Below are 14,182 nucleotides of genomic sequence, written 5' to 3'. Positions count from 1 at the left end.
TCCCGCCTCAGTCAATGTGGGGAAAGGGGGTGGTAGGGAGACTTTTGCAAAGAGTTAGGAGAAAGGATGCTGTTCTCAAGAGGAATTCAGTAAGGTCACCAAAATTCAAACTCTGGCCACACAGTACTTTGGGAAAAGGTGGTTCTTTTCTTGATCTGCTTTTTGTGCTTCTTCACAGGAACATTTTAACTTCACCCAAATATCTTAAAGGGGCTGGAGGTAAATGTGTGTGTGTATAGAAGGGAGTCAAGAATAATCAGCAGCATTTTCTTTTTTTTTTTTTTTCCTTTTTGTCTTTATTCGTGACCGGCAATGGATCGCAACCCTCAGTGTCGTGCCCGTACCGGACCGGGACCGGCAACGGGATCGCAACACTCGGTGTTGCGGCCGGTCTGTATGTGGGATCTGAACCCTCAGCAGGAGCGCCGCCGCGCTCTCAAGCAGCGCACTGTAGCAGTGCGCCACCAGGCCGGCCCCAGCAGCATTTTCTTATCTCATACTTTTGTAAGTAGAGAGATAGTGGAAGAATATCATATATTCAATTAACTTATGCAGATTTTAGTGTATGCCCTAAGAGGAGGAAAGATGAAAAAACAAATATTCTAAGTTTCTATCTTGCATATGCATTTTATATTAAATAGCATGTATTAATGCTTGCATTATATATTTATATCTGCATTCAGATACCCCCCCGAGCGTAGGTATGCTGTATTTTGTGAAGAGATTTTCAAAGATAGCGTCTCTGGGTGAGGCCGAACAGATTGGGTATTGCACAACTTCAGGGGGCACTAGAACTGTTTACAGAGCCTGTAATGTATGTTCCTTGGGTTAGTGCAGTGACCCAGAACCATTCTGAATACTTTTCACTATATGAGGGTTTGACCCTACGTGGTAACTCAGAAATGGAACAGTTGCATAAAACTTGAGTTATGCCAGTCCTTAATGTTGTAACTAAAAACTTCTTGTTTCTTCTATTTTTCCTGTACTTAAATGTTTTCTTTAATATTTTAGAATAAAAGTTATCAGCAGGTTATTCATTTCAGCATATGAGATCTTCCTCTCTCTTAATGGCCTTTTCTCACTTCACCATACTTAGATCATTACTTGATTAGACTTGACCCCAGTGAAGTGGGAGATTAGCAGATTCTATTTTCCCTCTCTGCTACAAAATCTAATAGTATTTAGGGGAGAAGTTTGTTATTGTTGAATGCTGTCTATAGCCTGTGTGGGCCTCTCTGAGATTTTGTCATTTATTAACTAAATTTTAGCTCAGAGCCTAAAATTTGCCAAGATGGCAATAAAGATTTTTTTTATGACTTTATTACCATAACAGTAGTTTAGCCCTACCCTTTTACAAGCAGTATGGGGTGAAAAAGGACATTTGCTTATTATCATGGCTTGGCTCTTAGTAGCAGTCTTTTTATGAACATTACCTCATTCATCTATAAAATGACTGGCTGGGATTAGATCGTTTCTAAGGTTTCCCTTCTAGCTCTAAGAATGTGATTCCTTGAACATTTCTATATTCTCAACTAGAATGGGTTAGGCCAGTGGCTGACCTATAGTTGGAATATCCAGAAGAAATTTTGTCATCTTTTACATATGCTTTTATTGAAATCAGCTGATTTCATCCACTTAGGAATATTTCATCCACTTACAGAAGTCCTCAATGAAGTGAAAACAGATTATGAAAGTGTTAACATTTCTTTTAAAAATATCTAATTCTTTAACGTCCTGATATTTCAGTAAATACGAATAGCAAATTATGATATAACCCAAAATGTAGATGTGGTCTCAGAAACAGAAGACCTTGGACTTAATGTGCATTGAAACAGTTCCAACCAGACTGGTGGTCCTCAAGAAGTGTGTGTTTCTTTATTTGTCCTCCATTTAGTAAGTAGATTTCTTGGTAGAGGTAGAAAGCAAGAACAAAGAAGTAGTTGACTGTGGGTCTTGATACATTTTCTGTTCCTAACTGCTATACATCTCTGTCTCTATAGAAGCCATGCCTCTGAAAATCTGACCCCTTAAAATCCCCACTTGAAATCCTGGCATCAAAGAACAACTTGTGGACCCACATCATCATTGCCACAATCAATCTGATCATTATTTCTGCACAAAACGGAAAGTCAAGTGACACCCAGTTGTGTTCTTCAAGTTCCTGTCTTGACACCAGGAAAGCCAGCACTGGGAAAGAAGTGGCTTTGAGATATACATGTGGGGGGACATCCTCAGTATGTAAAGAGTATGTTGAATAAATGCCCCCCCACTTGCAAAACTACAGCCATGAGAGCTGACGTCCGCAACATGCTAACTCATACTAATTCTTTCCAGTAATTGACACTATCCAGTCCATGATATATGTATGAAACTGTGTCAAAGCATTTTGCACTCTGAGCCACTTTAAGTAGCAATAGGGCCACTTCAAGAATTGAGTGACAGTAGCATAATGAGGTCTCAGCTGACAGTCATTGGTTTGTCTTAGATCACAAACCTATTCCTGAACCAGTCCCAAAGGCAAAAAATGATAGATTACTCCTGATAGCAAAGAGTGTGACTTGTATCCAAGAATAAGTTTGAGTCAGTCCCCATTAGACTACATGGACATGGAATGGAGGGGGTGATTTCTAAAATGAGAGCACAGTGGTGGTACTAGAAGAAGAGGTAATAGGTGCAGGGCAGTGAAACCCTACAGGTAGCATCCTCTGTGGGGGTGGATTTTTGGTGGAGGTGGTGGTTTAGTAGGCTTGGCAGTCCTTCATCCAACTTTTGTATTACCTTCATTTTCATGTGTGTCCTTGGGAGCAGCTCATCAGGGATGAAAGAGCTTTTTATTATTTTTCAGTCTGCTTTCTTTACTAAATCAAAAATGTCTACAGGAAAAATACTGTGGGAGATAGAAAATCGCTACATCCCTGATTATTATGTTTTAAAGCCCCATGGAGATTGACATTTAATATCATCGGCCTTTATAAAAATTCAACTAGAATGTCAACAATGCCATTTGTGGATACTTTGATGATGTCACCCCTGTTAATAAGAAAGCAAGGAGACTCATGTACTTAGAGCCTTCTTTTAAGACCTGAGTCAAAATCATTCAACCCATATGAGAGTGTTCTGGGGGTAACTGTCCTGCTTTTCACAGGAACATTTTCTTTACTTTTCCAAAAGAGGCTCAAATGTGACTCACTGGTACAGCTATCTCCATATTTTAAACTGTTGTATACTTTCCAGTTTAATTTGTCAGTCTTTGATCTCTGCCAGTGTTTATCAAAAATGTTTTAGACAATTTATACAAAAATGGGTAACAATGCCACTATGTCTGTGTTTTCACCACATACTTTTTTATTGCCCCCAAAAGTCTGCTGAATCATGAAACAGAATGATTCCTGTGGAATGAGGGTGCAGATCAGTCTGTGTTTTGATGGCCTTCCTAGTTTAACAGACTTCTTAGTTTAAGAGTCATGAATTGGTTTCTTCTTTAACATTTCCAAGATTGTGGGCAATACAATATTTGGGCATGTTCTTCTCCTCTTTCTTTCTCTGTTTTCTTTATATAAAGAATATATAAAGTATCTGATTTTTGTAAAATATATGCATATATATGTACTGTATCTATACGTGTACTGTTTCTGTGATATTTTACTTAAGTAAAATAAATTGCGTCAATCATTTTGCTGCTTTCTATTTAAGAACCATTTATCTAAATAAAACAGAAGTCATAGTCAATGGCCAGCAATTAGAAAAAGATAAGAGCTTTTAATAATATAGATATGTACAGTGTGTACAGTAATGTACTTCCCAGGTGTGGGAAATGATTACTGAACACCTCTTTTTCTCTTTCTCTCTCTCTCTCTCTCCACCCCACATGTTAAATAGCCGATTCTGGTGACCGAGACGAGCACCCTCTCCAGGAAACATCACTACCATCCGCAAATAGTAGCATCGCTGCTGCTCCCATCACGGACCCTTCTCAGAAGTTCCCTCAATACCTACCTCTTTCTGCAGAGGATAATTTAGGTCCTCTACCTGAAAACTGGGAGATGGCCTATACCGAAAATGGAGAAGTCTATTTTATAGAGTAAAGTATACTTTTATTTCTAGCTAAATCTCTCCCTCTCTTTCTGTTCCCTTCCTTCTCTCCAGCTAGGATCTGTAGATGTAAATTAAATCTAAAAGGATTGATTACACACCGAGGGTGTTCTTTTATAAGGTTTAACAAGCTTTGAATAAAAGTAATTAGCCATGTTAATCATTGAGTCTGAAACATTTGAAGAAGTATAAGGTCAATAATTTCCCTAAAAGGTTAGACAACTAAATTATGGTGTATATATAAATTATGGTATGATATATAAATAATATATTTAGTTCTTAAAACTAGTAAATTCGTTGACAGTTTTTTCTTAATTGGTTTGCAGTTTTCTTATTGTTGAGTCTTAAGACATCTTCATATATTCTGGATGCATATTTGTGATTTGCAAGCATTTTCTCCAAGTTTGGCCTTTCTTTTCATTGTCTTAACTGTGTCTTTCAAACAACAGAAGTTCTTAATTTGGATGAAATCTATCAATTTTTTTCTTTTGTGGATTGTGCTTTTGCTGTAATAGCTAAGAAATTGATGCCTAACCCAAAGTCATTAAGATTTTCTGCTATATTTCTTTAAGAAGTTATATAGTTTTACATTTTACATTTTGGTTTATGATCCATTTTAAGGTCAATTTTTGACATGGTGCAAAGTATATGGATCGAAGTTTGAGAATAGGTACATGTGAAAATCTTTCAAAATTATAAAACTTAAATTTTATATAGCTAAACATTTTATAAATAATTTTTATTAAAAAGGAAAAAAATACCTACAAGTCAAACCATTTTGGGAAATCTAAGATAATGTGATTTTCCTAATCAACAGTAGTCAGTTTTTAAAATGCAGTACTTTGACTCTATCATCCTAAAATCAAGATTCACCATTTTTTATGTACCACTAAAAAGAAAAAGAAAGCAGCCAATTAAACTATAAAAAAATAGGAGCATAGATAAATCTCTTATACTCACATCAATTAAAATTGAAGGTCTGTTCCTAAGTAAACTATAAGAAAGGGCAGCTTTGCAGAAGAATATATGAAGAATTTACTCTTGTAAAATAAATTCATGTACACACCTGTGCTATGTCTATTATATGTGTACAGTTGTTTCTATGAATATGTAGATATAACTCTATACTAGAAAAATTCTAGAAGCATCTATCAACCATTGTGTTTGAGTTAAGTAAGGAATTTATTTTCTGACCACATTATACATTTCTGTGGGGATTGAATTTTTTATACTTAGCATGTATTTTGTAAGTAGAAGAAACAATGAAGAAAGTGTAATTTTCCTTAAGTCGTGGGAGTAAGCGAAAAGGTTTGAGTTTCAGAACACTCTCTTTGAGAACCTACCTGGAAGAAGTCTGAGATAACTGAACTAGAGCTCCCCTGTTATTTTCTGACCCTGGAAAGAGGACAATCCGTGTTTCCTTTTCATGTTAATAACAAGTACTGATTAGAGACAGGGATGGAAGCTGTAGTTTTTTCCTGGAAGTCAGGCAAGTATAGTGATTAAGAGCTCACCTAAAAATGCTGTTTTCACCACTTACTAGTTGGGTGCCCTTGGGAACTTGAGTTTACCTGTTCGCATCTCAGTTTTCCATATCTGTGAAAGGAGGACATGAATATTAAGAGTCATACCTAACTTGTCAGACTGTTGTGAGAATTGGAGGAGGTAGTGAATATAAAGTCCTTGGGCTAGTACTAATTAGTGATCACTGTTGTAATTGTTTATTGTCATCATGATCATCCGTGGTTGTTACAGATGAGATTAAACATTGTTATGGAAAGGGACGTCAACTGTAAGCTCAGGATGTTGTACTTAGCTTTTGCAATAAATTGCTTTTGAAATTATGTCTGTGAGTAAGGAAGAATTGTTCTGAGAAAAAGAAAGTATAATAGAAGCATTCCTGATACAGAATAACATGTGAAACTTAAATTCTTGGAAAAGAATGTACCAGTAATTTTGTTCAAGACTGACTTGATAAATTTGAAAAAAGAACATTGGATATGTTGATGGTTAGTGAGATACTAGCCCCCCAAACTGTGGCTGGCTTATAGGAGAGTGCAGTGATTTGCTCTATAACTTAATTTAGATTTTAGCAGATTGATGCCAATGTTTTCCTGGCCTCATGTTTAATAGAAATTATACAAAGCTACAGCTTATGACAACTACATGGGATTTGGTCTACAACTATCAAATTCCATAGATATTAAGTGATTAGATACACAGCATTTATATTTTAGCCTAAATTATATATCTTGGTTACTGAGTTTTCAGGTGTCTTTCATTCTGAAACACTTCTTAGAATAACTTAGATTGAATAGCAAGTTAAATTTTAGTAGAACTGAACCAGATCTACTTTGTTTTATGTATGTGTATGTATATGTGTGTGCATATGTGTGGGCATGTATTAGTTTTACAGTTTGTGGGAAATCTAAGAAATCCTGGAAATTAAAAAGAACACTAAAACCTAAAGCATGGACTTACAAAGCCTGGACATTGTCCAGAAAACAAACATAAGAAGACTTTGAAAGGAGAAGCAAATAAGGCAGACTGGCTCAGGTGTTTGGGATCAAAGGAACGAGAGGGGGTGAAACTCCTGAGTTTTCCTTTTACTTCATTTATCCCAGACTTGGAGCTGAAGAAGCCAGCAGCTCAGAAATACTAGTGGATGGAGACACAAAAAGCCCTAATAAAAGCCTGCTCTCTCTAGCCAAAGGATCAAGAAAGGAGCATTCTATAAGACAGAAAACTTTTATTCAGCAACTCTCCTACTTCGGCCAACAACACAGAATAACCTGTTTCCCAACCCTGCCCAGTGGAGGTCCAGTGGGGAGCCTAGACCTCCACGCTCACTCAACAGGCTGTGACTAGGAGCCCACATCTCCTTACTGGAGTGGCGTCAGAGAAGCCTCAGTGTAGAAGTGGCACTTTGATTGCATCTAGGCAGCCATGAGCACTCCTCATTTCCCTACTTGGGTTCTGTGGAGACCACATGAGAGGAGTTTGGACTTCCACCTGGCAGTGATGGGCACCCTCCTTCTCTCCACCAGGGAAGCATCAGAGGAGGCTTAGAGGAGAATCAGAATTTTGACTACCTTTATCCAGTAGTGAAGAGTCCACCCTCTCCCCATGGGAGCAGCAGTGAGACATTTTACCCCTCCCAGCCAAGCTGGTACCAGCAAAGGCCTGGTGGGGAGCTGGAACTGCCATACCCACCCAGAAGTGACAAGGAGTCCCTTCCTGCATCCAGTTTCAATGAAAGCCAACTGGGGACCCCACCTAGAAATAACAGGTAGCACCACCCCTTTCTTCTCTGGAGCAAAGTCAGAGAAAGCCAGCCAAAGTAGAAGTTTCGAATAAGATCCAGAGTCCTGTAATACAGTACCCAAAATGTACAGGTTAATCAAAAAATCACTTCTTATATTAAGAACCAGGAAGTTCACAAATTTGAGTGAAAAAAAGACCATCAGTGGATGCCAACACCAAGATGACAGAGATGCTGGAATTATCTAACAAAGATTTTAAAGCAGCCATTATAAAAATATTTAGTGAGCAATTATAAACATGCTTGTAACAAATGGAAAAATAGAAGAGTTTTAGCAGAAAAATAGAAAGCTTCATTCAGCAAAACAATAGAAGATACAAAAAATTGAAATTTTTGAACTCAGAAATATAATAGCCAGAATAAAAAGCTCAGACAGGTTCAGCAGTGTCCAACAATATTCAACAGTAGTATGGAGGAGAGGGAGGAAAGAATCAGTGAACTTGAAGATAGAAAATAGAAATTACCCTCTCTGAACAACAGAGAGAAAGTTGACAGAGGGGCAGCAGCGGTGGTGGAGAACAGCTTCTGGGGCTTTTGGAACAGTAACAGAAGATCTAACATTTATGTCACCAGAATCCCAAGAGAAGAGAAAGTGGGTGGAACTGAAAGAAAAAAAAAGTAGTAGAAGAACTACTAAAGAAAGTAGAAGAAGGTTACTCAAAATTCCTCAAATTGGGGAAAAGAAATAAACCTACAAATTCAAGAAGCTGAATAATAATTCAATTAATAATTCAAGCAGAATAATCCAATGAAAACTACAAAACACATCATAGTCAATCTTCCGAAAACTAAAAACAAAGAAAAATCTTGAAAGCAACAAGAGAAATGATACCTTATGTATGTGGGTAAAATAATCAAATGACAGTGTATTTCTCAACAGAAACCACAATGGCCAAAAGCAAGTGGTGTACAGCACGTTCAGGTGCTGAAAGAAAAGAATTAACCCAGTATTCAACATTCGGTGAAAATATCCCTTAGCAATGAATGGGAAATCAAGATATTTTTAGATGAAGAAAAACTAAGGGAACTTACCACCAAGTCTACCCTAAATGAATGGCTAAAGGATATCCTCTAAAAAGAAAGGGAAAGTTAAATCTTGGAACATCAGGGAGGAAGAAAAAAAAATGGAAAGAGTAAAAATATAGGTAAGTAAAACACATTTTTTTCCACCTCTTGAGTTTTCTAAACTAGGTTTGAGGGTTGAAGAAAAAAAATAACACTGTCTAATATGTTTCAAATGTATGTAGAAAGAACATTTAAGACAGTTTTTTACAAATGAGGGATGGTAAAGGGATATACATAGAGATAAGGTTTCTATACTTCAAATGAACTAGTAAAATGACACTAATAGATTGTGGTAAAATACACATACGTGTATGCACACACACGAGGAGTCTTCAAAAAGTTCCCAGAAGGATTCTTACCGTCTTTCAATTCAGTTTTATCTCAAACATTCTGAAGTACCTTCGTGTGTGCATACATGTAATAATATGTATAATAGTAATACCTAAATGTGATAAGATATATATTTATACATATTGTATATAGTGTATACATATAATACGTAAAGCAACCACTTAAAGAGCTATACAGAGAAATACTCAAAAGTACTGTAGGTAAATTAAAATGGAATTTAAGACTATTTGAGTAACCCACAGGAATGCTGGAAAAAGAAAAGAAAAATAGAACAAAAAGAAAATAAAAAACAAAGCAGAAGACTGAAGCCCTAACATACCAATAATTGCGTTAAGTGAACTGAACTAAATACAGCAGTTAAAGGATAGAAAATGACAAAGTGGATTAAAAAACGTGACCCAACTATATGCTGTCTACAGAAACTTATTTCAGATATAACAGTATAGATATGTTGAAAGTAAAAGAATTATATTTTAAAAAACACATTAATCAGAAGAGTTGCCATATTGATATCAGACAAAGTAGAAAGATCTCCAAACACTTAGAAACCAAACAACACAATTGTAAATAATCCATAAGTCAAAGAGGAAGTCTCAAGGGAAATTTTTTTTTTTTTTTTTAAACCGGTAGGGGGATCACAACCCTTGGCACGGTGTGGTCTGCACCACGCTCAGCCAGTGAGCGCACCGGCCATCCCTATATAGGATCCAAACCCACAGCCTCAGCACTACCAGCGCTGCACTCTCCCGAGTGAGCCATGGGGCCTGCCCTCAAGAGAAATTTTTTTTAAAAATTGAACAGAATGAAAATGAAAATACAGCATATCAGGTGAAACATAGCCAAGGCAGTGAAAAGAGGTAAACTTATAGCAGTAAACACATATATTATAAAAGAGGAGAGTCTCAAATTAACAACCTAAGCTTCTAACTCAAGAACCTAGCAAAAGAAGAGTAAGTTCAACTCAGAATAAGCAGATGGAAGGAAATAATAAAGATAAGAGCAGAAATCAACAACATTGAAAACAAAAATAATGGCGAAAATCAGTGAAACAATCAGCTGGTTCTTCAAAAAGATTAATAAAATTGAGGAAGCTCTAGCAAGACTGACAACAAAAAAAATGAGAGAAGACATAAGTTACCAATATTAGGAATTAAACAGATATACCACAGACCCTGAAAACATCTGAAAGATAATAAGTAATGCTGCCAACAAATCTGTGCACATCCATTTGACAATCTAGATGAAATGGGCCAGTTCCTCAAGAAGCAAGACTCCCACAACTCATCCAGTGTGAGATGGATAATTTAAATAGCCCTATAAATATTAGGGAAATTGAATTCATAATTTTAAGACTCCTGAGAAAGAAAGCTCCAGGCCCAGAAGGAGAAACCAACTGTTGAAAGAAGAATTAATGGGCCGGCCTGGTGGCGCACTGCTATAGTGCGCCGCTTGGGAGCGCGGTGGCGCTCCCGCCGAGGGTTCGGATCCCACATACAGACCAGTTCCCGCTCACTGGCTGGGCGAGGGGCGGGCGCAGCACTGAGGGTTGCGATCCCGTTGCCGGTCCCGGTCCGGTACGGGCGCAACACTGAGGGTTGCGGTCCGTTGCCGGACATGAAGAAAAAAAAAAAGACAAAAAAGGACGGTCCGGTACGGGCGCAACACTGAGGGTTGCGGTCCGTTGCCGGACATGAAGAAAAAAAAAGACAAAAAAGGAAAAAAAAAGAAAGAAGAATTAACACCATTTCTATAGAATCTCTTCCAGAAAGTAGAAGAGGAGGAACACTTCCTAATTATTTATATGAAACTAGTCTTACCCTGATACCAGAACTAAACAAAGACAATACAAAAATATATTGATGCAAAAATCCTTAACAAAATATTAGCAGATAGTGTTCAGCAATATAGACTATTCCCATGATCAAGTGAGAATTATTCTAGGGATGCAAGTCTGGCTTAATATTTAAAAAATCAATTGGTGTAATCTACCATATTGATAGGCTAAAGAAAAAAATTACATGGTTATATTAATCAATGCAGAAAAAGCATTTGACAGAATTTAACACTCATTCATAATAAAACATCTCAGGGAAATAAGAGTAAAGGGAAATTTCCTTGATTTGGTAAAGAGCATGTATAAAAAACCTACATCCAACATTATACTTAATAGTGAATGATGAAATGCCCTCCCTGTAAGATTAGGAACAAGCCAAGGATGTCAGCTTTTCCCACTCTTATTCAACGTCATGCTAAAAGCTCTAAGCAGTCTCAAAAGGCAAGAAAAGGAAATAAAAGCCATACAGATTTAAAAGACAGAAATAAAACTATCCCTCTTTGCAGATTACGTGATTATTTAGAGAATCACAATTAAGGAACCCACAAAAATTCTATAGTAAGTGAGTTCAGCAAGGTTGCAAGATAAACAATCTATATTTGTATGCTTATCTTTTATCTATATACTAGCAATGAACAGTTGGACACTGGAATTTTAAATATTATTTATAGTCACTCAAAAAATAACAGGTTGCAAGCTAAAAAGACATGTATAGGATTTTGTATGTTATAAACTACAAAATGCTGATGAAAGAAATCAGAGAAAGAATAAATGGAGAGACATATTCTATTTATGAGTTGGAAGATTCAGAATTGATAAAGATGTGGTGCTTCCCAAATGGGTTTACAGGTTTAATGCAATTCCTGTCAAAGTCTCTGTGAGTCTTTTTGTAGATTAATAGACAAATTCTAAAATATATGTGGAAAGGCAAAGAAACTAGAATAGCTAAAGCAATTTTGAAAAAGAAGAATAAAGTCAGTGTAATGAGTCACTCAATATCAAGACATTGTATGTAGACCCACAGTATAGGCTCTGTGGTACTGGTGCAGGAATAGACACATAGATCAGTGGGACAGATGTGGAACCCAGAAATAGACCTACAACTGTGCCTAACTGATTTTTGGCAAAGGCGTGAAAGCAGTTCATTGGAGGGAAGATAGCTTTTTCAATAAATGGTGCTGGAGCAAGTGGACAGCCAGAGGCATATAACTTAACCTCAACCTAAAATAAACCTCATACCTTATGCAAAAAATTAACTTAAACCATAGAATGAAATGTAAAACATAAAGCGATACAACTTCAGGGGGAAAAAACCCAGCAAACCTTTGAAATGTTGGGCTAGGCAAAGAGTTCTTAGACTTGACATCAAAAGCGTGATCCCTAGAAAGGAAAAATTGATAAGTGTGACTTTATTAAAATGAAAAATTTGATTTGTAAAACGCCCTGATAAGAAGATGAAAACACAAACTACAGACAAGGAGAAAAATATTTGCAGACTCCATATCTGAATAAATGACTAATACCTAGAATATATAAAAAAAACTCTCAGAACTCGAGTAAAAAAAAAAGTTCACATACAGTTAGAATGTAAGCTAAGGACATGAATAGACATTTCATTAAAAGGATATAGAGATGGCAGACATGCACATGAAAAAATGTTCAACACCATTAGCCTTACAGAAATGCAAATTAAAACTACAATGAGATGTCATTACACATCTATTAAGATGGCTAATGTGAAAAATAGTGACAACACTAAATGATGGTGAAGATGCAGAGAAACTGGGTTACACATACATTGCTGGTGGGAATATAAAATTGTATGGCATTCTAGAAAACGGTTAAAATCTAAACATGCAACTACCATACGATTCAGCAGTTGCACGCTTGGTTATTTTTCTCAGAGACCTGAACATTTAGGTTCACACAAAGACCTGTATGTGAATGTTTGTAGTAAATTTATTCCACACAGCCAAAAACGTTAAATATCTTTCAATGGGTAAACAGGCCGTGGTACATCCAGGTTCACACAAAGACCTGTATGTGAATGTTTGTAGTAAATTTATTCCACACAGCCAAAAACTTTAAATATCTTTCAATGGGTAAACAGGCTGTGGTACATCGATGCCATGCAAAATTACTCAGCAATAAAAAATGATTAATTATGGATATATGCAGCAATCTTGATGAGAGTTATACTGAGTGGAAAATATCTTTCCCAAAGTATTACATAACTGTGCTTCCACTTATGTAACATTCTTGAAATGACAAAATTATAGAAATGGAGAGTAGCTTAATGGTTGCCAGGGATTAAGAAGAGGGTTGTGGGGGATGGTTGGAAGGCAACCAGGTATGACTCTAAAAGGACAACGAGAGGAATCCTTGTGATGATGGGAGTGTTTTGTATCTTGACTGTATTGACATCAATAATCCTACTTGTCACAGTGTGTTGTGGTTTTACAAGATGTTACTCTTGATGGTATCTAGGTAAAGGGCATGTGGAATCTCTCTGTGTTCTTATAATTGCATATGAATCTACAGTTATTTCAAAATAAAAAGTTTGGTTTTAAATCATATATAACCTTCCCTCCCAGGAATGACCATTGTCACTATCTTAGTGTGCAGGAATAGTACAGACTATGGATTCTAGTGCAAGACTCCCTGGGTTTCTGCTATGTATCAGCAGTGTCTTTGGGCAAATTTCTTCACCTCTCTATCCTTAGTGTTCTCATTTGTTAAATGGGGAGTAATAATTTTAACGCTAATAATACTTCTCTCATAATGTTACTGTAAGAGTTAAGTAAATTGTAACATGTGTAAAAGACTTGGAACAGATGCTGGTACTCTGGTCAAATAAGTAGTACTGGTGCATTGGTGGTGGTGGTTGTTACTGTTTTAACCCTTGTTTTGTTTTTTTCTTTTAACACAGTTGAGATAACATGTGTATACATTTACACATTGTGGTTTTCACTTGACATATTTTTTTTTCTCTTAAAAGTTAATAAGGTTTGAATCTGAAAATGAAGAGCTTTGGCGATCCCCCCTCCCATATTTACAACCTAAACCCCAAGTTTCAAAGCAAAAAATTAGCTTACTGCCTAAATTTTAAAAAGGAAAAAAAATTTTTTTTAATTTCTTGTTTTCATGTCTGGTTTGTAGTCAAAACTACTGGACTTGGAGTTCTTTGCCCTACCCACTTAGCTGCTTTGAGGGTACTGAGGGCCTCAAGCAGAACTTTGTCTCAGTGTCTTCATCTGCTTTAGGAAGCACAAAGGCTGAATTCTTCCAGCCATTCTCCTGACATTTCTAACATAATTAAAGGGCATTATTCTTGGGAATGTTTCTGTACACTGCCAGATCTTCAAAGCCCCAGTCACTGTCTGTTGAAATATGTCATCTAGAGTTGTACTGTACCCTCCAGAAGGCCATTCGGCATCATCTTTAGCTTCTCCAAGCCTTTTCTTGGCCTAGGTTCTATTTATGATACATAATTTTGGGTTGCCTTCAGTAAGTCTAAA

General features: G+C 36.7%; 1 protein-coding gene across 4 annotated transcripts in view; it reads left to right on the top strand.

Annotated features, from left to right (window-relative positions):
• The window catches only part of MAGI1 (membrane associated guanylate kinase, WW and PDZ domain containing 1), a 240,122-nt gene that overhangs the window by 133,040 nt on the left and 92,900 nt on the right, over positions 1–14,182 (top strand). For all 4 annotated transcript variants that reach the window (XM_008578690.1, XM_008578692.1, XM_008578691.1 and 1 more), the window contains exon 4: positions 3,880–4,081. In XM_008578690.1, coding sequence (XP_008576912.1) covers positions 3,880–4,081 — 202 coding nt within the window. The remainder of the gene's footprint in view (positions 1–3,879; positions 4,082–14,182) is intronic.

Source organism: Galeopterus variegatus, unplaced genomic scaffold (assembly GCF_000696425.1).
Source record: "Galeopterus variegatus unplaced genomic scaffold, G_variegatus-3.0.2 Scaffold1746, whole genome shotgun sequence".
NCBI classification, from domain to species: domain Eukaryota; kingdom Metazoa; phylum Chordata; class Mammalia; order Dermoptera; family Cynocephalidae; genus Galeopterus; species Galeopterus variegatus.
The sequence above is the reverse complement of the archived record's forward strand: the minus strand, read 5'-3'. Positions and strand labels throughout refer to the sequence as shown.